This window comes from Scyliorhinus canicula, chromosome 15 (genome assembly GCF_902713615.1).
Source record: "Scyliorhinus canicula chromosome 15, sScyCan1.1, whole genome shotgun sequence".
Taxonomy (NCBI): Eukaryota; Metazoa; Chordata; class Chondrichthyes; order Carcharhiniformes; family Scyliorhinidae; genus Scyliorhinus; species Scyliorhinus canicula.
In genome coordinates this window covers 123,700,023-123,725,613 of record NC_052160.1, presented here as the reverse complement: position 1 = coordinate 123,725,613, position 25,591 = coordinate 123,700,023, and the positions used below count along the sequence as shown (strand labels likewise).

Here is a 25,591-nt window from a genome sequence, read left to right as displayed (position 1 = left end):
TAGCTAATGTCCTCCATACCAGGCAACATCATGGTAAATCTCTTCTGCACCCTCTCCAAAGCCTCCACGTCCATCTAGTAGTGTGGCGACCAGAATTGAACATTATAGTCCAAGTGTGGTCTAACTAAGGTTCTATACAGCTGCAATATGACTTGCCAATTTTTATACTCAATGCTCCGGCCAATGAAGGCAAGCATGCTGTATGCCTTCTTGACTACCTTCTCCACCTGTATTGCCCCTTTCTGTGACCTGTGGACCTGTATACCTAAATCTCTCTGAATGTCAATACTCTTTCACTGTATCTACCTTACCTGTATAAGACCTTCCAAAATGCATTACCTCACATTTGTCTGGATTAAACTCCATCTGCTATCTCTCCGCCCAAGACTCGAAATGATCTAAATCCTGCTGTGTCCTCTGACAGTCCTTATTGCTATTCGCAAATCCACCAACTTTGTGTCGTCCACAAACTTACTAATCAGACCAGTTACATTTTCCTCCAAATCATTGATGCACGATCAATTGCACAAAGACGAGAGTTGAATACAACTGAGGCTTTATTACACTAAGACGTGTGGCATCCTACAGCAGCTGGCGAAATGGCTGCTGTATGGGGAGCACACATATTTATACCCTGCTTACTGGGTGGAGCCAGCAGACAGTGACTACCCCCGTACCTGTAGTACAGGGCCTTACCATACATACCCTAATATATACAGCAGTGGTTACTACCACATTCACCCCCTATTAAATTTAAGTCCGGCGGGGGTGGTGGAGAACTAAATACAGCAGAAGTTTAATATACAGAGAAAACAGTTTTGAGTCCAGAACCAATTACAAGGTCCGGAGCCTTGATCTGACGTTGGGAGCGACGCAGTGGTGGCGGTGATTCTGGCATCGGTTGGGTCCTTGGTGACTCCGGGAGCATGCCGAGATCCTCTTCATTCTCGGGTGTGGGCTGTGGGAGGACGGATGGTCCTGGGGGGGTTGCTGCTGGGTGCGCGAGGGGAGGGGAGGGTGGTGCCAGGCTGGGGGGTTGTGTGGGCATGGAACCTGCTGGTGCCAGGTCCCTGAGAGAGACAGTATCTTGGCGGCCATCGGGGTACGCTACATAGGCATACTGGGGGTTGGCTTGGAGTAACTGCACCCTTTCCACCAATGGGTCCTCCTTATGGAGTCGTACTTCCTTACGGAGGAGTACGGGTCCTGGAGCTGCGAGCCAAGTCGGGAGCGACACCCCGGAGATGGTGGAGCGACCGAATGAGAGCAGTGCATCGTGGAGGTCCTCCTGCCAGCGGGATGCCGGGAGACCTCTGGACCGTAGGGCCAGCTGGACGGCCCTCCAGACCGTCCAGTTCTCCCTCTCCACCTGTCCGTTTCCCCGGGGGTTATAGCTGGTCGTCCTGCTCAAGGCAATACCCTTGTGGAGCAGGAACTGATGCAGCTCATCGCTCATGAATGAGGATCCCCTGTCACTGTCGATGTAGGCGGGGAAGCCGAACTGAGCGAAGATGGTGTTGAGGGCTTTGATGACGGTGGCAAACGTCATGTCAGGGCATGGGATGGCGAAGGGGAATCTGGAGTACCCATCAACTACACTGAGGAAATACGTGTTCCGGTCAGTGGAGGGGAGGGGCCCTTTGAAGTCCACGCTGAGGCGTTCAAAGGGGCGGGAGTCCTTCACCAGGCGCGCATGGTCCAGCTGGTAGAAGTGCAGTTTGCACTGCGCACAGATCTGGCAGTCTCTGATGATGGCCCTGACTACCTCGACAGAGTAGGGCAGATTGCGGACCTTAATGAAATGGTACAACCGTGTGAATCCCGGGTGACAAAGGTTGTCGTGCAGAGTCCGGAGCCGGTCCACCTATGCGCTGGCACATGTACCTCGGGATAGGGCATCGGGGGCTCGTTGAGCTTACCAGGGCGATACAAAATCTCGTAGTTGTAGGTGGAGAGCTCGATCCTCCACCTCAAGATTTTATAATTTTTGATCATGCCCCGCTGTGTGTTGTTGAACATGAAGGCTACCGACCGGTGGTCAGTGAGGAGAGTGAATCTCCTGCCAGCTAGGAAATGCCTCCAATGCCACACAGCTTGAACGATGGCCTGGGCCTCTTTTTCGACGGAGGAGTGCCGAATTACGGAGGCATGAAGGGTTCGTGAAAAGAATGCCACGGGCCTGCCTGCCTGGTTGAGGGTGGCGGCTAGAGCAACGTCTGATGTGTCGCTCTCCACTTGAAAGGGTAACGTCTCATCGACTGCATGCATCGCAGCCTTGGCGATGTCGGCCCTAATATGGTTAAAGGCCTGTTGAGCCTCGGCCGTCAGGGGGAAAAGGGTGGCCTGGATGAGTGAGCGGGCCTTGTCCGCATAATTTGGAACCCACTAGGCGTAGTGAGAAAAGAACCCCAGGCAGCGTTTGAGGGCCTTGGGGCAATGGAGAAGGAGGAGTTCCATGAGGGGGCACATGCAGTCAGGGTCGGGCCCCAGAACTCCGTTCTGGACCATATAGCCGAGGATGGCTAAGCGGTTCGTGCTGAATACGCACTTCTTGTTATAAGTGAGGTTTAGGAGAGTGGCGGTGCGGAGAATATTGGCAAGGTTGGCATCATGGTCCTGCTGATCGTGGCCACAGATGTCTAGGTACGGGAAAGTGGCCCGCAGCCTGTACCGGTCGACCATTAGCTCCATCTCCCTTTGGAAGACCGAGACCCTGTTAATGATGCCGAAGGGAACCCTAAGAAAATGGTAGAGATGGCCATCTGCCTCGAAGGCAATGTATGGGCGGTCCGCCTTACAGATGGGGAGCTGGTGGTAGGCGGATTTTAGGTCTACAGTTGAGAAGATCGGGACTGCAATCTGATTAACAATATCAGATATGCGAGGGAGGGGGTACGCGTCGAGCTGCATGTACCGATTGATGGTCTGGCTGTAGTCCACGACCATTCTGTGTTTCTCCCCCGTTTTCACCACTACCACTTGGGCACTCCAGGGGCTGTTACTGGCCTCGATGATGCCTTCCCGAAGCAGCCGCTGGACCTTGGACCTGATGAAGGTCCTGTCCTGGGTGCTGTACCGTCTGCTCCTGGTGGCAACGGGTTTGCAATCCGGGGTTAGGTTTGCGAATAGGGAAGGTGGGTCGACCTTTAGGGTCGCGAGGCCGCAACAAGTAAGGGGTGGTAGGGGCCCGCCGAATTTAAATATTAGGCTCTGGAGGTTACACTGGATGTCCAGGCCGAGTAGCAGGGCAGCGCAGAGGTTGGGAAGGACATAGAGGCGGAAGCCACTGAACTCTACGCCCTGGATGGTGAGCATGGCTATGCAGTACCCCCGGATCGCCGTGGATTGGGTCCCGGAGGCCAGGGAGATTCTCTGATTGGCGGGGTATACTGCGAGGGAGCAACGCCTTACCGTATCGGGATGTATGAAGCTCTCGGTGCTCCCGGAGTCCAGCAGACAGGGCATCTCGTGCCCATCGATCTTCACGCTTGTGGAGGCGGTTGCTAGATTGTGTGGGCGAGACTGGTCAATCGTGACCGAGGTGAGCCACGGCTGGACGTCACTGGTGTCAATAGCGTGCCTGGGGGGCACAGGTCCTGAAACGATGGTGGCGCCCACGTGCTGTGGGGGAGACAAGATGGCGGTGCCTGACGATCCTGAGGAGGACAAGTTGGTGGCGCCCACAGGCCGCACGTGGTGGGGGTTGAACAAGATGGTGATGCCCATGGACCGGACGTGGCCTGGGGAGGGGAAGATGGCAGCGCCCACTGGCCATGCGTGGTCCCGGGGGGGAAGATGTCGGCGCCCACTGTCTGTACGCGGGGTGGGGTCGGAATGATAGCAGCGACTGAGCGAGCCTGGCACACCCGAGCGAAGTGCCCCTTTTTGCCGCAGGCCTAGCAAAGGGCGCTCTGGGCCGGACAGCGTTGGCAGGGGTGTTTTGGCTGCCCACAGAAGTAACATCTGGGGCCCCCGGGATTGGCTGGTTGGCGCGTGGCACAGGCGTAGGGTTGGCTGAGTGGGATCCCCGATGGGGCAGCCGTCTGAGGGGTCCACGATGCTTAGGAGGGGTGGGCCGCACGGCTGGGCGTGTAGGCCTGGATATTGCACGAGGCGACCGTCATTGATAGCGCCAGCTTTTTGGTTGCCGCGAGGTTGAGCGTGGCCCCCTCTAAAAGTCACTGGCGGATGTGATCTGATGCAATCCCCGTAACGAAAGCGTCCCACATGAGTAAATTCGAGTGTTCCGTGGCCGTGACGGCCTGACAGTCACAGTCTCTGACCAGGGGAATTAGGGCACGCCAGAAATCTTCTATTGACTCACCAGGGAATTGACTACGAGTTGAAAGGATGTGCCTGGCATAAAGCGTGTTAGTCCGCTGAGCGTAATTCTCTTTCAGTAACGCTTCATCGTAGGTCAGCGCGTCCTGGATAAGCAGAAAATCGCTGGAGCTCAGCCGCGTGTAGAGGATCTGGATCTTCTGAGCTTCCGGAATTGGGTCTGGTGCAGACCTGATGTAAGCTTCGAAACAAGCTAGCCAGTGTTCAAAGTCCTTTTTGGCGTTGCTTGTTTGCGAATCCAGCTGCAGGCGATCTGGCTTGATGCGGAGGTCCATCTCTGAAAACTTTAGTGTAATAAATTGAGGCACGATCAAGTGCACAAAGGTGAGAGTTGAATACAACTGAGGCTTTATTACACTGAGCAGTTAGTGAAATGGCTGCTATACGGGGAGCACGCATATTTATACTCCGCCTACTGGGCGGAGCCAGCAGGCAGGGACTACCCCTGTACCTGTAGTACAAGGCCTTACCATACATACCCTAATATATACAGCAGTGGTTACTACCACAATCATTTATATATGTACTACGAACAGCAAAGGTCCTAGCACTGAACCCTGCGGAACACCACTAGTTACAGCCCTCCAATCTAAAAAGCCCCTTTCCATTGCTACTCTCTGCCTTCTTTCAGTTGGCGTAGAGCGGCCTGTCCTCTGCAGGTGCTCGAAGAGAGACATGCAACCTGTCGATCACTGCCTGGACCTGGGGCATGTAGGTGACGGCAGCGAATCCGTTGCCTGGTGGGCTCGGCCCACATTTATGTGGCTGTATTGAGTCGCCTGGGCATATTGGGCCTCTGTGACTGACATCACTGATGTACCTGTGCACTGAGGTCTGTGAGATCCCGGACAAGTCCCCTCTCGGCACCTGGAAGGACCCAGCACTTAAAGGTTGAAAGCAACCGTCACCTTGATGGCAATCGTGGGCAGTGTCCTCCCCATACCCCACAGTGCCAGGTGTGCCATCATCTGGCAGAAATGTCATACTGTCTTTCTTCTCAACCGGAGTCTTCGACGGCACGCCCAGTCTGGCAGGTCCTCAAATGACACGCCGTGCCAGTACATACGAAGCCTCATGCGCCACATTCATGGCCTGACGGGCAGCCAGCTCTTCATCCTGGGCTGCTGCCACCTGTCCCTCTGCGGCACACTCTGCTGCTGCAGCTTCCCCTTCCTCGAGTGGCTCCACCTCGTACAGCCGCATGCCATCCACCACGTTGCGGCGACTGGTTGAATTCCAATATCAATTGTCTGCAGGGGCTGAGAGAACAACATGTTTGCTTGGTGCATACCCCTGTGCCCAACCCGGTCCAATGGGGTACATGGTGGCCCTGGTTGACACTGTGGACTCTGCCCCGCATGTCTCCCCTCCCCCATCCCCGCACCCATTGCCCTGTCGGTAGCTGGCACTGTGGGTGCCTCTGGCCGTGGCATCCGTCCCTGGTGCCAGGGGTACCGTGCTGGCACTGCCCTTGCCAGGGGCATGCTCCGTGGCTCCTGTAGGGGCTACTGTGGGTGTTGCCCTGGTTGGGCCGTCGGCGGGTGGCGGAGGATGGGTGCAGGGGTGAGGGGGTATGGGCACCAATACGGCCGGTATAACTCCAAGAGCAAGGGCCAAGGTGAGTGGTGTGTGGGGTGCGCAGCAAGATGGCCGTGGTAATGGCTGTCTGTGCCTGGACACTGCCCCAGTCTGTGGGGTTGACGTCGGCCGCTTGGTCTTTCCCCCCCTATCACCCCCCTCACCTGTCCCTGGCAGTGTTCCGCTACCCACCCCAGTCAGCCTGACCCAGTGTCTGGCCTGGCAGCCCACAGTCACTCCTCTCTGTTTCTACCTCCTCTCTCCTTCATCAGCCATGACACCGGTTTCACAATTTTTAAAAGCACATGTAAACCGTGCCATCGGGAACTTGGCCCATCAGAGGACGAGAATCATGGAGGCCCCGGAGAATACTGGGTTGGGCCCACTAATGATATGCAAATGATGTTTACTGAATGTGTGATCCGGTACGCATTGATGGCGCTGTCGAGGTGACGGAGAGTTGCGATTTGGTATCAATACGAGTCCCGCCGCGATTTTAGTGTCGAAACTGATTCTCCGCCCAATCAGGTTTAGCGATTTCAGTGTCGGCCAAGGAAAATCTCACCCAATATCTTTCACTATTGCTTTCATTTCCTCTTGAACCAGCAATGTAACTCCACTGCATTTTCCTTTTTGTGTTTCCTTCCTAAATACTGAATATCTCTGGATGTTTAGTTCCCACCCTTTGTCATCCTGTAGCCATGTCTCCATAATTCAGACAATATCAGTCCGGTTTATATAAATTCATCCACTGTACTACGAATGCTCTGCGCATTAAGCCACAAAGCCTTAAGGTTTGTCTTTTTCACATTACTTGCTCCGTTTCCATTTTTCACTACAGTCCTATTTCATTCTGGTCCTAGATTTCCATGCTTATCACTTTTCTTATTCCCCTTGCCATATTTAGTTCTTGTCCTTGATTCCCCTCCTCTGATTTCCCGCATAGGTTCACACCCCCTTCCCATTTTGGCTTTAATCCTCCCCGTCAACTCTTGCAATATTCTTCCATGATGTGTTGTTCTCTGTTTTACTTTACCCTCAGGGTTTGATCTGTAGTGTTGAGCCAAAGAATAACAAGTCTTGTTGACAAACAAAACTAACTTTATTAACACTACTTAACTGGACTGGGTTCGACACTTATCCCTAAGCAACAGACAGTTGATCAATAACATATCAACCATTCTTCTCTACAGCTAACTCACTACCAGATTAAACTATTGTTTATCTCTCTATCTTCAGTCTCTCTAGCTAATTCCTCCTCCTGCTATTACCACCTTCTCCAACCGTCTCTCCCACAAGGCTAAGCATCATCCCTTATATACTTATAGGACTAGCTCCCTCTAGTGGCTGTCTGTATCCACTTCATTACTGATGGATCTGTAATTTGTTAATATATTTATGTGTCGCCGCACTATATATTAATCGACAGAACTCGAGACTGAGCTTCTTGGGTGAAGTAAATTATAACTTTATTGGTGTCAGTTTTAAAGTCTACTGATCAAGTCAAATTTTATGCGAATACAGAATCTAGAAAGTTTGTTTGTCCAACGCAAATACAGGTGGTTGAGTTGAATTCAAATACAATTCAGTTCATGGTAATTTCTTCTGATCAAAATACACAATACAAAAATGAAACAAAAGGAAATAGCTGTTTGCAAAGCAAAGTAAGAATAGGTTTCAAAGGTTAGGTTAAAGATGAATTCAGAGAGAGAAGGTTCTCTCCCGGTCTCATAAAGAAATAATAATCGTTTAGGTTCTGTCCCCTTTCTGACTGTGATTGGGTTAAAATAATTATAATTCATCTAATTCGACCGAAATGTCTGTCTATCAAGTTTTGAGAGATAATGTGGCATGGGAGAATTTCTATATGTTTCCATAATATGGTGTGATCAAACCACCTGTTTCCCACCATGTTTTCTAGAACTGGGATGTTTGCCCAGTAATAACAATTAGTTTATTCTGCAATGTGGCCTTGTAGTGTACGGTCAGTTTTCAAACTGACTTCCTTATCTGAGCCGGGATTCTCCCCTACCGGCGGGGCTCGGGGGCCCCGGCGGGACGGAGTGGCGTGAACCACTCTGGCATCGGGCCTCCCTAAGGTGCGAAATTCTCCACACCTTTAGGGGCCAAGCCCTCACATTGAGGGGCTAGGCCCACACGGAGTGGCTCCCGCTCCGCCGGCCGGCGTGAACAACCTTTGGCGTACCGCCAGCCGGGGCCGAAAAGCCTTCGCCGGCTGGCGGAAGTCTGCGCATGCGCCCGTGCATCAGCGGTTGCTGACGTCATACCGGCACATGCGCAGGGGAGGGGGTCTCTTCCGCCCCCGCCATGGTGAAGGAAGAAAAAGAGTGCCCCCACGGCACAGGCCCACCCGCCGATCGGTGGGCCCCGATCGCGGGCCAGGCCACCGTGGGGGCACTCCCTGGGGTCAGATTGCCCCGCCTGTGCCGCCAATCCCACCGGTCAGGTAGGTGTCTTGATTCCCGCCAGTGGGAAAGGCCTGTCAGCGGGGGGCCCACCGACCGGCGCAGCGTGATTCCCGCCCCTGCCGAATCTCGGGGGGCGGAGAATTCGGGACATGGCGGGGGCGGGATTGACGCCAGCCCCGGGCGAATTCCGCCCCTGATCTTTTCCCACGCTCTCAGCCTTTTGTGCTGTCATGTCTAATATATGATTTTTAATAGTATAATGTCACTAAATCATTTCTTCCTTTAAACTTTTATTACCTATAAGAAAAGTAGATTTCTAGCAATTACCATTGCATTACCTTCATGTACAATAATACCACACAGGACATCAGCCCGATCCTGCTCAGGTGTAACCTGTCCAATTTTTACTAATCCCACCTGCCCCAGAACTGGTCCCAAAGTCCCAGTAGTCTGAACCCCCCTCCCCCTTCACACCATCTCTTCAGCCATGTAGTCATCTGATATATCCTGCTGTTTATACTCTGTATAGCACATGGCACTGGCAGTAGTCCTGAGATCACTACTTTTTAAGTCCTACTTTCCAACTTCCGAATTCCCTATAGTTTGGTTTTAGGATCAATTCCCTTTTTTTAACCTAAGTCATTTGTACAAATGTGTACCATAACCACTTTTGTTCACCTCTCCCTCCGGAACGTAATGTAACTGCTCCAAGACATCCTTGCCGTAGCACTACGAGGCAATATACCATCCCGGAGTCTTGTTTGTGGCGACAGGAATGCTTATCTATTTCACTTACAATTGAATGCTCTGTAACTATTGCCTTCCCCCACTTTTTACTCCACCATGTGTAGCAGAGCCAATCGTGCTGCAACAAATTTGGCTGTTGCCGCTTTCCCTGAGAGGCCATTTCCCTCAATAGTGTCCAATGTAGTACATCTGTTCTGCAGGGGAAAGGCAACAGGAGATTCCTGCACTGCCTGTCTAGTCCCCTTGCTCTGCCTGGTTGTCACCCATTCTCTTCCTGCCTGTGGAGTCTGAGCCTGCGGTCTGACTACCTCTCTATACATACTATCCATGATATTCTCCAACTTACAGAGATAAGTAGACAGTGCCTACTTATCTATAGTTCTTGGGACAAAAGGGATCAAGGGATCCGGGGTGAGGGGGGGGGGGGGGGGGGGGGGGGGAGGTGGGATCAGGGTTTTGTACTTAATCATCAGCCATGACCATAATGAATGGCAGAACAGGCTCAAAGGGCTGAATGGCCTCCTCCTGTTTCTATTTTCTATGTCACTGCTCCAGCTCTGAAACCTGGGGCTGCAGCTGGAGCACATTCTACACACATGCTGGCCCCAAGCATTGGAAATGTTTTCGGCTTCCCGTGTGGAGTACAAGGAGCACACCACGGGTTTGATTCTCCGATCCCTGACACCAAAATCGCGTTCGGCGACGGGGCGGAGAATACCCAAATAATGGCTAAATCGGGGGAGGCGCTGTTTTTCCGATGTTCCATCCCCTAAAAAGTGGCCGACTCTCGCACGGCATTTCCACGGCCTTCGTACGTTGGCTGAGGCCCGCCCCGCGAATCTCCATCCCCGATCGGCTGAGTTCCCAACAGCGTGCGTGTCTTATGGTCTCACCCGGCGGGAACGCAGCATGGCAGCTGCGGACTCTGTCCAGCACCACCACAGTTGGGGGAGGGCCGATCCTCGGGGAAGGATGGACATATTTGGGGCTGGGGTACTGTGAGGGCTGGTCCGGCGCGCTTGAGCCGCCGAAAGGGGGGGACTATTTTGCAGGTCGGGTCCGCAAGCGGCATCCGCCGTGAAGCACGGTGCGGTCGCTGCAGGCCGCTGCTGTGCGCATGCGCAGCCACGGACCTGGCAATTCTACTGGCCATATCAGCAGGTAGAGCCGGGTGCTCTACGCTGCCTCCCTGTTAGCCTGCAGCATAATGGGGAATCGGGGTGGCCATTTTGCACCAGTTTTCCTGGCGTAAAACACCACCGTTTTCACGTCGGCATGGGGGCATAGTCTCCAAATTGGAGAATCCAATCCACAGCTTTGAACTCGTCTTCCATGACTTACCCCGTTTAAATTAAATTAAACCTCTGGAACATGCTTTATATCAGATAATATCAATTACTGTATGTCACAATATGTGGATATTGTAAACAACATAAAGGGCTAATGTAATGTTACTACTCTAGTCACTAGGTGGTGCTATAGAGTAACCATCCAAGTATCACATGCCTCCTTGACTTCTGAGAGAGACACAGGAGAGAGTGGCAGAGAGTGGAAGGAAACCAGACAGAGTAGATGTGAAATAGTCCAACTGATAGCATAATTTAGTGTTGTAGAAGTGTAGTGCATTCTTTACTTATCTAATTCCTTAGTAATATGTTGAATCTAATTAAGTGTAATGTAATAGTGTAATAAATTAGCTTTGTTAATCACTGCGTGCTGTTCTTTGTCAACATTACAACCTTCACAATCCTGAAGAACAAAAACAGAGAACACAATACTGCAGGACTCTTCTCTCCTGGTCCTCATTACTTGAGAATATACCCTGACAAACTAAAAACCACTAAAAGACCTTACACACAAGAAGCTAAAAAAGTAGTAAATATTTACCCGACCTTATCCACTAGTTACCAAATTTCTCTCTCCCTTGTAGCCTCTACTGCTGCAGCAGTGCAAGACCACTCTTTGAAGATTTAAAAAGTTAGAAAGCAAATTAAAAAAGCACAAAACCGCACTTTCCCCCCTGCACCGAATTCCCACCGCGCTCCAAATACCTGATTGCAAAAAATTCACAAAGGGCATAGACAAGTTAGCAGAAAGCTGCCAGATGAAGCTAAATGTGGAGATGCGTTTTGGTAGGAAGAAAATATAAAATAAAGGGTATAATTATCAACAGCGCTCAGGAGCAAAGGGACCCGAGTGTATATGTGCACAGAACATTGATGGTGGTAGAATAGGTAGAGAGAGCAGTTAAAGCATTTAGTATCCTGGACTTTATTCATCAGGGCAGAGGGTACAAATACAAGTCGGTTATGTTTAACTTATACAAAACATTAGTTAGACTTCATCTGGAATATCGTGCAGTTTCGCGAGCTGTACTATAGGAAAGATGTGAACACAAGAGTGTTCAGAAGAGGTTGACAAAAATAGTTCCAGGGATGAGAAACTTCAATTATGAGAGTTTGAGACTGTTATCCTTGGAGAAAATAAGGCTGTGGGAAAATATTGAATCTTCAGAGTGACACATTAGCTTTTTAAAAGCCAAACACGAATGTAACAATGTAAGCGCAGCCGGCAGTAAATTAGGTAAGTGTAAATGCCTGAATGTAGAGGCGAATAAACCAATTAGAAGTTCGACAGTAGTCCATAAGTTGCAGGCATAAATTACTGCTATAAAATGCAGAGATGGCGTGTCAATCAGGAGCCACAACTCAGGATTACTAAGCCACTGGGGGACGAAGTGGGGTGTGACCAAAAATGTGCAATTTTTATGATAGCTTGACCTTCAGTGCGCGTGGTTCTTTTTCTGGTTCTCTGTGTTCCTTTTGTTTCTTTTTTATATCTGAATTTGTACCAAGTACGTTTTGCAATAAACTCAATGTAAACCTACCACCGGACTTTGACTCTTATTAGAAAATAAGAGATCGTACTAAGGCGAAGAAGAGATTTGATATAATGTTCAAAATCATGATGAAGCTGAACAGAGTAGATAGGAATAAACAGTGCTAATTCTCATAAACGTATCAATAATGAGGGCATGAGTTTAAAGTGATTTGCAAACAAAGGAAATGTGATGTGAGAAAACCGTTTTCACATTGCAAGTGGTTCAGGTTTGGAATGTACTGCCTTTAAGTGTGATGGAGGACATCTTTCTATTTTGAGGATTAGAATTCCTGCTACTAGAATAAAGTTTTAGTCACACAGTCAGCTCTGTGTTTCCTGTTGGCAATGGATGGTGGCTACCAGTTTCCAGCCCTTTTGTGTCTTTGGTATTTCTGGCTGGAGATTGCACTGTATGTTCAGTGGTTGTAGTGTTGGCCTACTGGACTGTTGTCAGTGCTAAATGTTGATTGGTCTTGTTTAAATTCTTAAGTTGTGACATCCTGGTTGCCTCCTGGGTGGTTGGCTGGTCTGATCATTGAAGGTTTTCCAGCACCTTTAGTAGGGGGCTGGTTTAGCTCAGTAGGCTAGACAGCTGGTTTGTGATGCAGAACAAGGCCAGCAGCGTGGGTTCAATTTCCGTACCAGCTGAGAATTCTGAATTCTCTCTCTGTGTACCCGAACAGGTGCTGGAATATGGCGACTAGGGGCTTTTCACAGTGACTTCATTGCAGTTTTACTGTAAGCCTACTTGTGACAATAAAGATGATTTATTTTAATTTTATTTTTAACAATGGGCAAACCTGCTCTGTTTTTGATTGAGTACTCAGGAACCTGTAGTTTTGTATGTTAATGACACTGCTTTATGATATCTACTGCTACTTTGAGGAGATTCAGGGCTACACAGGCATTCATGCTCGAGAGAGAAAAGCTGGTTGCAGATGATTGCTGTGATCTATTGGCCTCGTTGGGCCCAACTCTGGATGTGACGAGGCCAGTAAATCTTGGGAGAGGCCTCTAGCGAGATTTACGACGCTTGTTGCGCCTCGCAAAATCTAACGAGATCTAGCGCCATTAAAGGTGGGAACCAGATTTGTACATTCAAGTGAGAAGTTAGGCTCACTTCAATATGTCTGTGGAAGAGTTACTCAAGGCGCTGGATTGAGCGGCTTTGCCTCGGAGACCCAAGCGGGTGCCGTTTAGCATTGGTATCCACAAAAGTGGATCAGGTCCGTACCGGCCTCCCTGAACAGGCACCGGAATGTGGTGACTAGGGGCTTTTCACGGTAACTTCATTGAAGCCTACTTGTGACAATAAGCAATTATTATTATTATTACTTGGCAGGGGAAGAGGGTTGGGAGTTTCTTACAAATGGTCAGGGGCCCCTGGGTGGTTGGGCCTTGGCAGGGTAGTACCCTGATGCCACTTGGGCACCATAAGATTTCCAGCCTGGCACCCTGGCAATCTCAGGATCCCTGGGTGGTGCTGGCAGTGCCAAGGTGTCCAGGTAGCATCTTGCCGTACCGGGCTGGGGGTCCCCTGCCCTTATGAGTTGGAGTGGAGGTGGGTGCTCAAGGACCCCCTAATTGGTAAATCGGGACGCTTGGGGGGTCCAGAGGCCATGGTGTGGAGTTCTGAGATTGGGGTGCGATTTAGAAATGGCACTCTGATCTCTTCCTGCACTGGTTGGTTGAACTCGTTAGTGCAGGAAATGAGCCTAAGAGCAGCCCCAGCGGGGCGTTGCTCATCGAGGCCCGGAAAAGAAGCAGAGTCCCATTGAATAGGGAGGTTATCCTTGGTGGTGTAGCGCCGGGAAACACCCGGCTGAACACGCCCAAAAGGGGACTTTCTTTTCCATCAAATCGCACCTGGTATACATCAGATTGAATACTTATTTTACGCCATACATTAGTTGGTCCAGAATCATGCCAATGACAAAAGTTCTGATTCCTCTGGACCCCTGGACTGGTTTGTCTGGTGTTCGAAGCCAGAGGCGTTTTAGTTATGGCTCTTTATCTGACAGGACTGTTACACTGGCTTCTGTGTCTAATTTAAAAATTTTAAATGGCCATTGACTATCTTCCAAAATGAGAAATCAAGATCTTTGATCTCACTCAAGAGGCTGTGTGTCCTCCACACTTGCAGGTAGGACCTTGGGCAGAATCTTAAGTGTATTGGAAGCGGTTAACTAGATTGGCGCCTGAAATAATGGGTTGTTTATGAGGAAAAATTATGCAGATTGGGCTTGTTTCCTCTGGAGTTTAAAAGTGTAAGGGATGACTTTATTGAAGTATATAATATTCTGAATGGTATTGACATCGTGGACATGGAAAGGATATTTTCTCTTGTAGCTGGTTCCAGAATCAGGGGGCACTGTTTTAGAATGAAGGGTTTCCCATTGAGGACAGCGATGAGAATTATTTTCTCTCAGAGGGTTGTACAACTTTGGAACTCTCTGCCTCAGAGGTTGGAGGTAGACAGATTCTTGTTAGGCAAAGGAATCAAATGTTATCGGGGGTAGATGGGTATATGGAATTCGAAACACAAATAGATACCATGAACTTACTGAATGGCAGATCAAACTCGAGGGATCAAATGGCCTACTTCTACTCATTTTGTCTGTTTGCATCCTGGTCATCACGTATCCCTCAATGAACATAGATAGAGCATATCTGGATATTAATTCAAATCTGTTTTGGGGAGATTGCAATACAGAGATTGGCTGCCGCATTTCCTACTCTTCAAAAGTTATTAGCTGACTGTAAATCATTTTGTGCCTCTGAAGGTTGTAAAAAGAATACGTAACAGTACGTTCTTTTTTAAAAATCGATTTACACTGTCACATGAATTGTTTTCCCCTTTTCTAGGTATCTGATAGTTGGTGATGCTCACCGGGTTTGTACAAATAATGGTTGGGATGGCGTGGCTCCATCATGTGAAAGTAAGTTAAAGTTCCATTTTGTCTAGAAGGGTGACTATTGTGTGCCAAACGATTAAGCAACCTTATATTTTTATACTATTGGGCCATCTTTAATATTTGGTAAGTTGGGCACATGGTATGTGCATAGGAACGGGAATAGGACATTCAGCCTATCAAGCATGTTCCATCACTTGATTAGATGAAACGTATATAAGATGGGATAGATCGGGTGCTTAGCTCTGTTGGAGAGACAGAGGCCAGAATTTTCAGCTCCATTTGCAGTGAGCACCATGGTGGGCAGGAGTAGAAAATATTTTGAGATTGCAAAATCATTTTCATGAGGTTGTAAGAACAGTTCATAGTCATCTGCTCCACCAATCAAGCAGGACTTGCTCAGCCAACACCAGCCAGCTGGCACTGAGAAGACTGGCCCAAGATTCAAGGACACAGACCTGGGGTGGCTGCTTGATGCTGTGGATGCCAGGAGGGATGTCCTGTTCGTCCGAAAGTCCAGGAGGGTCAGCCATAGGGTAGCCAATGCTGCTTGGGATGAGGTGGCAGCGGCTGTGTGCTCGGGGACTGTCATCAGGAGGACTGGTCTCCAGTTCAGGAAAAAGGTCAATAACCTATACGTGGCAGCATGAGTGAGTAAATACCATGCCCCGCTCCCTCCGAAGCTTTCCCGTCCCCACGCAAGCAGCCAACCCTCCAATTGTCCATGTGACCCCTAACCCTCACCCCCTTCAAACCCCCCAACCCTTCCTTCACATTCCACCACCCACCACTGTGAGCCATGCGTATGGTTAATGGTGCCCTCTATGAGCCCTCAGGAAAAACTCTCCCACAATCACCGGAGAGGACTCAGACTGGCATTGGTGTGCCGGACATCAGGATCCTCACAACCTTTGAGGAGCATGCCCTGGAGGTGACTGGGGTGGCTGAGGACTGAGTGGTCGCCAACCCGGAGGCTAGCAGATGCCACAGAGGTGAGGAATCACCGGGCTCCACCCAGGGAGCCTATAAAACATGAGTTGTTATTGCCATACAGACTGACCCATTCCTCCCACTGGCCACATGTCCATTCTCTCGCAACCCCTAGTCGATAGTAGCGGACCAGCCCGTTTGGCCCCCTTTCCAGTTTCCCATGAGATCACCTCAGAGGAGAGCTCCGAGGATGCCACCGTAATAGTTGTGTCACAATGTCATCCATACCCTTCATCAGCACAGATATATACACCTTGGTGGGAAATGTTAGTGGACAGGCTTCTGGGTCACAATGTGGTGAGAACCATATTGCTGCTAATTAAATCAGGTGGCGGCAGGATCCCCCAGGCAGGACAGCAGTCGGAGGTCTGCCGGATCCCAGGACCCAGCTGGGTCCCAGCCTGATGCTGAGCCTGTGGAAGAGGGCATTCCGGCGCTGATGGAGATGTTAGGGTGTGGCCGAGACATTCAGAGGGAGAGGTCAATGTCACTCCTGCAGATCCATAGTCGCTTGGAGAAGTCCCAGAGGCTATGGGCACTGGAGCTGTCACCAGCAATGCGTGGCAACACTGCAAAGGCGGTGACAGCAGTGGAGAGCCTGGTGCACGACATGGGCACCATTAATGAAGGTGTCCAGGGTGTTGCACAGTCAGTGACGGCCATGGCTGTGGGTCTGACAGAATGTCCGGGATGTGACCCAGTGCCAGGCTGACCTTGATGAGGTATTGCGGGACATAACCCGCTCTCAGATGGGCATGGCCGAGGCACTGCGGAGCTTGTCCCAATCACTGCAGATCAATGCAGTCAACACGATGGTCAGGATGTCAACACGATGGTGCAGACCACAGGAAACCACCAGAGCTGGCAGAGCCAGATGATGCAGGGGCAGCCGACGCAAATCCCTGGGCCCTATGGGCACTGAGCAGCAGGGGAGGGGGGGCACCGGGTGTCAACCTGGATCGTCCTATGGAGTGGCGACCGTGGCCACCAGCTACCCCGAGTTCCACCCTTCTGATGAAGCCACGACTCACAGGCACCACTTGAGACAGGGAGGCATGCTGGGCATGTGCCATTGACAAGTGAGCTGGGGATGTCCGGCTTCAGAGCCCCCAGAGAAGGCTCAAGGACACCCGCAGCATCGAAGGCTACGGGACGTGATAAGCAGCTATCTGCCTCCACCTCAGTTGTGCATCCTGATGAGACACACTTAGACCTAGTGGTTGAGCTAGGAGGGCCAAGTACAGCGAGGATCACTGAGGGCGCCGGCGAGGGTAGGGAGAGTTGGATGGGGGGTAGATAGTGGGAACGAGGGGGCAGGGTGGGGGAGGGGGAAGCACCATAAGGAAGTTGGGGAACAGTAAAACATAATAAACACCTTTGTGCACAACTAATTTGATGCCTCTGTCACTTTCTTCCACAATGCGTGCTGATCTCCAAATCCTTGGCTCATCCCCAGTCACCCTACCCCGTGGCACTCACCCACCTTCTGGCCATGGACATGCCCCCGGAGTTGTGTCCCATCCTCTGGGTGTTTGGATGTTGGCTGTTGAGTGTGTGTGTTGCCTCATGCAGTGTTCAGGCACAGTGTCCAGGCATCAAGGTGTCATTGGGATGCTGGTCAATGGCCCCTACATGCTACATAGCCTGGCCCCCACGGGAATTCACGTGGGTTGTGTGAAGTGCTCACTTAACCATGATTGCCAATTCCCTATTAGCAATAGCCTTTAGCTGCACGGCCAGAGGCCTCGGCTGTCGGTGGGGTCATGGATGGTCGATGGGGCAGGTGGGCAGGGACAGGAGTTGCCCCCGGAATGGGTACACACGATCCAGGGGTTGGCATGGTGTGCCAAATGCAGTTTCCCTCCAATTGCCCCCTTCAGCACCTCCCCTCACGCTCCCACGGTGGCCCACTCCTACGGAGTGTCCCGCACCCCCAGCTGGGGGTTCCCCACCTCCCCACCAAGCACTGTGGTGGCAGGTTCAGCGCCCCCAGGCTCTTTTCCTGTGAGCAAAGATGGCTACTCATTTCCTTGGCTCTTTACAGAAGCCATTCTGCCAGGTTCACATTTTTCAAAAGGAGTACTAATCAGTGCCAGCGTGACCAGTTGCTGGGAGGCCACTAAATGACAGGAGGTCGTTGGATACGGGTAGCTCTTGTTAATTATATGGAACATAAGTGGTGATAATTGGTATCTCGCAACGCTGCGGCAAGATCCCGATTTTGTCGACGGGACTGGACTGGTTGCATCGCAAATTGTTTGGCACCTGGCGCGGTTCTCGTTTTCTGCCTTTCCCCTATTCACCGGCCTTATTTCACTTGAGTGAGAGTGTAACAAGGCCGGAGAACCGCGCCCAGTTTTTGCAGGTCCAAATCTCAAAATGATTTCAACAAGAGAGCCTCATTTGACAACCCAAAACTAGTATCACATTACCGAGACCTGGGCCGGCTGACTTCCTTTAATTATACAGTTCTGGGACCTTTTAAGTCGTTACTGATTTTAACTCCAACAAGGTCAGACCTCCGGGCCACAACCTGCAAGCCACATCAAGCAAGTGGCAGCAGAAAGAACTCTGGCTGCCCTCATAAATACTGCCAATCGCTGGAACCTTGGAACTTGTCCCTCCAAGATTAACACATTCTACATGCCTTCTCCCATCGTGGAGGTCCTGCTCTAGTAATGCAGATCACTCTACAATAAGCATACATTCCCTCTAAATGAAAATTCGATTTGATTTTTGATTCTGGACACATGTAAAAGCCTAATTTGTATTTTATTGTTGATATCTTTTCCCTTATCTCCCATTTCTTGTGTGAGCACAAAGGGATGGATATTTCCTCTTGCATTTATGTGTGTGCATGAAAATAAACCACTCTTTTTATTTGATCTTATCTCAGGTTTGCTGTGTAAGTTATTCATAGAGGATTGAAACTCTACAAATTAAAGTTTTGGGGAAAATACATCACCATTTATACAGGGGGACATAAGAATTAAAGAAAAGCCTTTCTGTTTACAGATGGGCACTGAACAGTGAAAACAGAGCAGTTTAAATTTATCCCCTTCCTGTCTGTAACGGTGCACATTACATACATGTCTGAATACCAATGTGCTGCTGAACCGTTTTAATTTTCCTAATACTACTGCTACGTTTTGGTGCTTCTGCAACATACACACTGCCAGTAAAGGCAACCAGCTTATTGTTACGCCCGATTGTCTGTGATGAACTTGGTGGCCATCCTCCGGAGGAGCGTGACCTGGAGGGCCCTGGCTTGCTTCAGATGTCCTGCTGTGGAGAAGGTACATGCCCTATGGCTTGTGGAGCTGTAGATGATCGAGTCACAGGAAGAAGGGATCATCAAGGGTCTTGGGTCACTTGGCTGGATGGACCCAGGGTGTACAGCTGCTGGTCCATCTCCTTATGAATGCCTAAGGGCTTGGGACAGACTCCTTAAGGATACGGGACAGTGGGAGTGAGATCGAATTATTCCGCCCCTCACATAGCCATTGATGGATGCCACCAAGGGATGCTGTAATGTAGCGATGGACCAATGTCCTGGACCATGTGCCCACGGTGGTCCTTAACCTGCCAATATTGACCGCTGTACGTTGGCAGACTGATGCTATCAACGTAGACTGAAAGTAGACATCCCTTGCAATTTGAGATTTTCAGCTTGCATCCTTCCTTGACTGTCGCTGCAGCTCCAGCGACTGATTGCTGACTGAGTCCTGAGGGTCACCATCTGACTTGGACTCAGCAGAATCTGACTTGAACCCAGCAAAAGCAATCCTCAGGTGTCACTACCCCCTCCTGCTGTAGACCCGTTTGTGTCTGTGCTCACCAGATTGTGACCATGAGCTAGAACTAGGTCCCCTCATGTGTGTATACCTTCACTGGTGTATAGTTTGGGGAAGTTCTGTGACGTGTCTTGTATTGTCACCCTCATCCAGGGTGTCTTCCATGCTGAGGATGAGGGCTGTGGACACAATTGGGAACTTTCAAGAGGTGCTCATGAGAGAAAGGAGAGATAATTAGTGCAAGCAGGTGACTCTAAGATAGCACTCAATCTATGGCTGTCAATGGGATGAACTGGCGCAGGATCCTCACTTGGATATCGTGGTCAAACTCACAATAGGCAGAGGCATAGTCAATGTCCTCTCTAGCTACCCCGATGGCTCAATTCTTGTACTCTGAGGAACTTGATGTCAGGCACTCTGCCCACAGTCTGGGACCTCTCCGTTTTATTGTGTGCCAGCTTGACCTTAATAAAGAAAGGTGGAGAGGGTGTGAGACAGACGTATGCCAGAGCACTTGATAATGATGCCTACCCATGCATGGATGGTGAGCAAGCCATGGACTGAGTGAGGACATGATCTCCAGAGTATGCCTTAATGGAAATATGGTAGTGTGTGAGTTAATGTGTGGTGCTGCTCCCTGAGGTGGCAGTCAGAGAGATGCCAGTGAATGCATAATAGCCTTGTGAATATTTGAGTTGAGATTGATGGGTTTAATGACCCTAGCAGAAGGGTGAGATCATTCATCCTCTCACAGCACAATGTGATTGACCTTATGGCCGGATTGATACTGACCACTGCTGCCATTGCCTCCCAAGCTAGATTGATCACCTTGCTGGACCTCGAGGGCGGAGTTAGAGGACATCTTTGCGGGTGTTGACTGTCCAGCAGGTGACCTAGTAAGGAGTCACTGAATTTGCGGGTTGCTGTCTTCTTGACAGTTAGCGGCATGTCTTTGGTGGAGAAGTCCTGAGATTGAGAAGGCTGTACATGTCCCCATTTTAAAAATTGTGCCTGGAATGAGGAAACAGTGAGCTGATTGGAGTAAGGGAGGCCAAATCAGAGGACACCCGCCAGCATCATGGCAGGCTGCACATGTGTGCATAATTAATGAGCAGGTGATACGATGTGAAAACCCACCATTGTGACTGGTGGGTAGAATGTAGTCTCTCAGGCCCGCTCACACATTTAGTGCAACTCAGGGAAAATTCCACCGATGAGAAAGAACAGTTGGATTTCAATTACATTTTTTGGTTGTATTTCCGAGCTGGTAGGAGTGGTCTAGGCCACAAAACATATTTTCCAATAGAGAATGTAATGTTTGATGGGGATGGGATTTAAAAGGGAGGAATATGAGGAATGAGAACAAACAAGTGCTCAAGAAAACACACAAGTTCACATTTTTGGTCAGCCAAAGCATCTGAATTTACTTGATAGTTACTTGATACCCTGGGCAGCAGGGTAGCATGGTGGTTAGCATAAATGCTTCACAGCTCCAGGGTCCCAGGTTCGATTCCCGGCTGGGTCACTGTCTGTGTGGAGTCTGCACGTCCTCCCCCTATGTGCGTGGGTTTCCTCCGGGTGCTCCGGTTTCCTCCCACAGTCCAAAGATGTGCGGGTTAGGTGGATTGGCCATGCTAAATTGCCCGTAGTGTCCTAATAAAAGTAAGGTTAAGGGGGGGGGTTGTTGGGTTATGGGTATAGGGTGGATACGTGGGTTTGAGTAGGGTGATCATGGCTCGGCACAACATTGAGGGCCGAAGGGCCTGTTCTTTGCTGTACTGTTCTATGTTCTATGATAGTGTAGGTTATTTCCACTGGAATCCAAGTTAGTGCCCTATTTGTTAAGAATTATTCTAGATTTTGCAATGCATATGTTAAATTCCCTTCCTCTGCCACCCCCAATTTCCCAACATTTTCCCAAGTAAGCGCAGGAAATTAACAGTGTTATAACTTGCCCAGATCCTATTGGCTAGGGACAATTGGTTACCCCATGTGCCTTGAGGAATATGAGCTCCCCCAATGAGTGGGGAAGGGGGCGGGGTGGGAAGGGGCGGGGTGGGTGGGGGGGGGCGTGAAATCATTAGCAGCGCAGCTGTATAAATAGAGCTGGCCAGTTTTGTATCATCTAGAGAAGGAACTAGTAGTAAACTGCTGGTACTGTGTACATATAGTAAATAAAGTTCCTTTCTGTTTGACTTTATAAACTCGTGCTGGATTCTTTGTCGCCCTCACAAAAAATACCTTCCATTATCCTTGGTCCTTCAGGTAGTCAGGATAGGAGATGTTGGTAATGGCTGACATTCATTGAATGTAGAGGTTCGTGTGACTAAAGGGAGGAGAAGGAGAACTCAATCATGGTTCTGAGAGGGAGGGGACAGGTTAAGGCAGAAATACATGTAAGTGTATCTATAGGTGTATCAACTCCCACAGCTACCGTGCTTTATATTTTCAATCCAGTTAGAGGATGTAGGCATTGCTGGCTAGGCCAGCATTTATTGTCCATCCATGTTTTTGATAAGGTGGTGGTGAGCTGTGTCTTGAACCGTGATAGCCCCTGTAGTGAAGGTACACGAACAGTACTGTTGGCAAGGGAGTTTCAGGATTTTGGCTCAGCGAGAGTGAAGTAGTGGTGATATAATTCCTATTCATGATAGTGAATGATTTGGAGGGGAGCTTCCAGATGGTGTGTTCCTATGCGTATGCTTACCTTGGCCTTCTAGATGGTCGAGGTCATGGGTTTGGAAGGTGCCATGTTGTAGATGGAGGAAGTGAATGTCGGCGGTGGAGGAAGTTAATGTTGATGGAGGGGAAGCCAATCAAGCATGCCGCTTTGTCCTGGCTGGTGTCAAGTTCCCTGAGTGCTGTTTGAGATGCAGACATCCAGGCAAGGTGAGATTATTCCATTATATTTCTGCCTTCTCGATGTTGGACAAACTTTGGAAGGAGGTGAGTTCCTCGTTACTGGATTCCTAAATCCTAAATAAAAACCCCAGGATGTTGATAGGGGGTTACCTAGGATTCCTGCAATATACTGGTTAGCAGCGGTGATTTTGACTGATATTAGAAAATTAAGATAAAGTTTTAATCTGACAATATGGTAAGAGCATTAACTAAATTTCATTTATCCCCAGTTGCCACCTGTCCTGATCTTCCACTTCTCAGTAACGGAAGAACCCCAGTGCCACCTCATACAAAGGAGTGGCAATATGAAATGGTCGCAATGTATTCATGTATTGGTGAATATTCATTGGTTGGTTCAGCAACAGTTGTTTGCACAGCGAAAGGACTGTGGAACAAGGGCCCACCAACATGCACAGGTACTTAGATAGATAATCCAAATTAATTTCAATTGTTCTTTCACAGCGGAAGGTGGGAAGCTGAAACAATAGTTAATTAATACTTGCATTTGAAGAATTACGGTCAATTCCATCAAGGGGCTACCGATTTAACCATTGACAAGTTTTTTATAATATCAATCAACATGAAGTATTTGTTTTTATTCAGGCTTTCACAGGAATGTATACATTGCTGGCTAGGTCAACATGAGAAGGTGTTCATGAGCTGCTATCTTGATCTGCTGCAGTCTGGTGGTGTAGGCACGCCCATTGCAATATTAGGAATGGGGTCCCAGCATTTTCACACAGTGGGCAGGATTCTCCCCTACCCGGCGGGGCGGGGGGTCCCAGCGTAGCGGAGTGGCGCCAACCACTCTGGCGTCGGGCCTCCCCAAAGGTGCAGAATTCTCCGCACCTTTAGGGGCCAAGCCTTCATATTGAGGGGCTAGGCCCGCGCCGGAGTGGTTGGCGCCACGCCGACTGGCGCCAAAACCGGCACCAACGGCCTTTGACGGCCGCCGGCCGGCATCGGGGCTGGCCGAAAGGCTTTCGCCGGTTCGCGCATGCGCCGGTGCGTCAGCTGCCGCTGACGTCACCACCGGCGCATGCGCAGTAGGGGGGTTCTCTTCCACCTCCGCCAATGTTGGAGGCCATGGCGGCGGCAGAAGAAAAAGAGTGCCCCCATGGCACTGGTCCGCCCGCCGATCGGGGGCCCCCGATCCCGAGCCTGGCCACCATGGGGGCACCGCCCGGGGTCCGATCACCCCGCGCCCCCCCAGGACCCCGGGAGCCCACTCCCTATGCCACCAGAGGTGGTTGAAACCACGGCGGCGGGAGAGGCCCGACAGCGGCGGGACTTCGGTCCATCGCGGGCCGGAGAATCGCTGCGGGGGGCACGCCGATTGGCAGGGCGTGATTTCCGCCCCCACCAATTCCTGGGTGGCGGAGAATTCCGGCCACGGCGGGGTGGGATTTTCGCCGGCCACGGGCGATTCTCCGACCCTGCGGGGGGCGGAGAATTTTGCCCAGTATCACTAAAGTAAAGGTGATAAAGGGCGCGATCTAATAGGAAAAGTTCTAGGTGTTATTTTGAACGCGACTTTCTCAGTGTTTCCCGACAGCCAGGCCGGCGAGATTGTGGCACGTAGTCAATGGCACTTAGTGCCGATATCGAAGCCTCACGAGCTTCACGCTGGTACTGCCTGTCCTGCTAGCTGATTTACCAGACACACGCCGAGCAGCTCCCCATTAACATGGAACAGCTGCTTTGAAACGTTCCCCCCAACTCATTCCCAGTCAGCACATGAGCATGGCACCACACAGACCTGCTACATGTTTTGGGAATGCTGACCTGGCCAGGCGTCTGGATGCCATGGAGACGGGACCAGACACCTTTTTCTCCCAAGGGATCGGATGGCCAGCTGCAGGGCCGCCAGTCCCGCTTGGGAGGCAGTGGCTAGGGGACGTGTTTGTCCATAGATATATGAAGGCGGGAGGGCAGGTTAATAGGCTGATGAAAATGGCATATGGGACACTTGCCCTTATCAACCGAGACATCGATTACAAAAACAAGGAAGTCTTGTTGGAGTTGAATAGAACTTTGGTGAGGCCACAACTGGAGTACTGTGCGCAATTCCGGTTGCCACATTAAAGGAAGGTTGTGATTGCACTGGAGGGGTTGCAGAGGAGATCTACCAGGATGTTACCTGGGATGGAACATTTAAGTTATGAACAGTGATTGGATAGGCTTGGGCTGTTTTCATTGGAACAGAGAAGGCTGAGGGGCAACCTGATCGGGGCACACAAGATTATGAGGGGCATGGACAGGGTGGATAGGGAGCAGCTGTTCTTCTTAGTTGAACGGTCAGCCACGTGGTGACACAAATTCAAAGTGAGGGGGGTTTGAGGAAAACCTTTTTATCCAGAGTGTGGTGATGGTATGGAATGCACTGCCTGGGAGGGTAGTAATGGAAGGTTGCCTCACATCTTTAAAAAGTACCTGGATGAGCACTTGGCATGTCATAATGTTCAAGGCTATGGACCAAGTGCTGGTAAATGGGATTAGGTCAGTCAGGTGGTTTTTGTGTGTTGGTGCAGACTCAATAGGCTGAAGGTCCTCTTCTGCACTGTATTTTCTGTGATTCTGTGAGGGAGTGGAAACCCTTCCTGTTAATGAAGGGCACTCCTTGTTGCCCCAGTGCGCGCAAGTTGACATGCATGCAATCTATACCCCCTGGACCTTGGCATTCTGGCGATGGTAGATAATCCTGCTGCCCGGGCATCTTTTTTTAATATAAATTTAGAGTACCCAATTATTCCTTTTTCCAATTAAGGGGCAATTTAGCATGGCCAATCCACCTAACTTGCACATCTTTGGGTTACGGGGGTGAAACCCACGCAGACACGGGGAAAATGTGCGAACTCCACACGGACAGTGACCCAGGGCCCGGATTCGAACCCAGGTCCTCAGTGCCGTAGCCCCAGTGCTAACTACTGCGCCACGTGCCGCCCTATGTTTCTTTTAATAAATTTAGAGTATCCAAATAATTTTTTCCAATTAAGGGGCAATTTAGCATGGCCAATCC

General features: G+C 50.2%; 1 protein-coding gene across 3 annotated transcripts in view; it reads left to right on the top strand.

The window, feature by feature from the left end:
- The window catches only part of LOC119979068 (complement receptor type 1-like), a 333,444-nt gene that overhangs the window by 226,565 nt on the left and 81,288 nt on the right, over window positions 1-25,591 (top strand). For all 3 annotated transcript variants that reach the window (XR_005463633.1, XM_038821049.1, XM_038821050.1), the window contains exons 10-11: window positions 14,841-14,914; window positions 22,803-22,988. Coding sequence is in view for 2 of the 3 variants with exons in the window: in XM_038821049.1 (XP_038676977.1) it covers window positions 14,841-14,914; window positions 22,803-22,988 (260 nt within the window). In the remaining variant the exon portion in view is untranslated. The remainder of the gene's footprint in view (window positions 1-14,840; window positions 14,915-22,802; window positions 22,989-25,591) is intronic.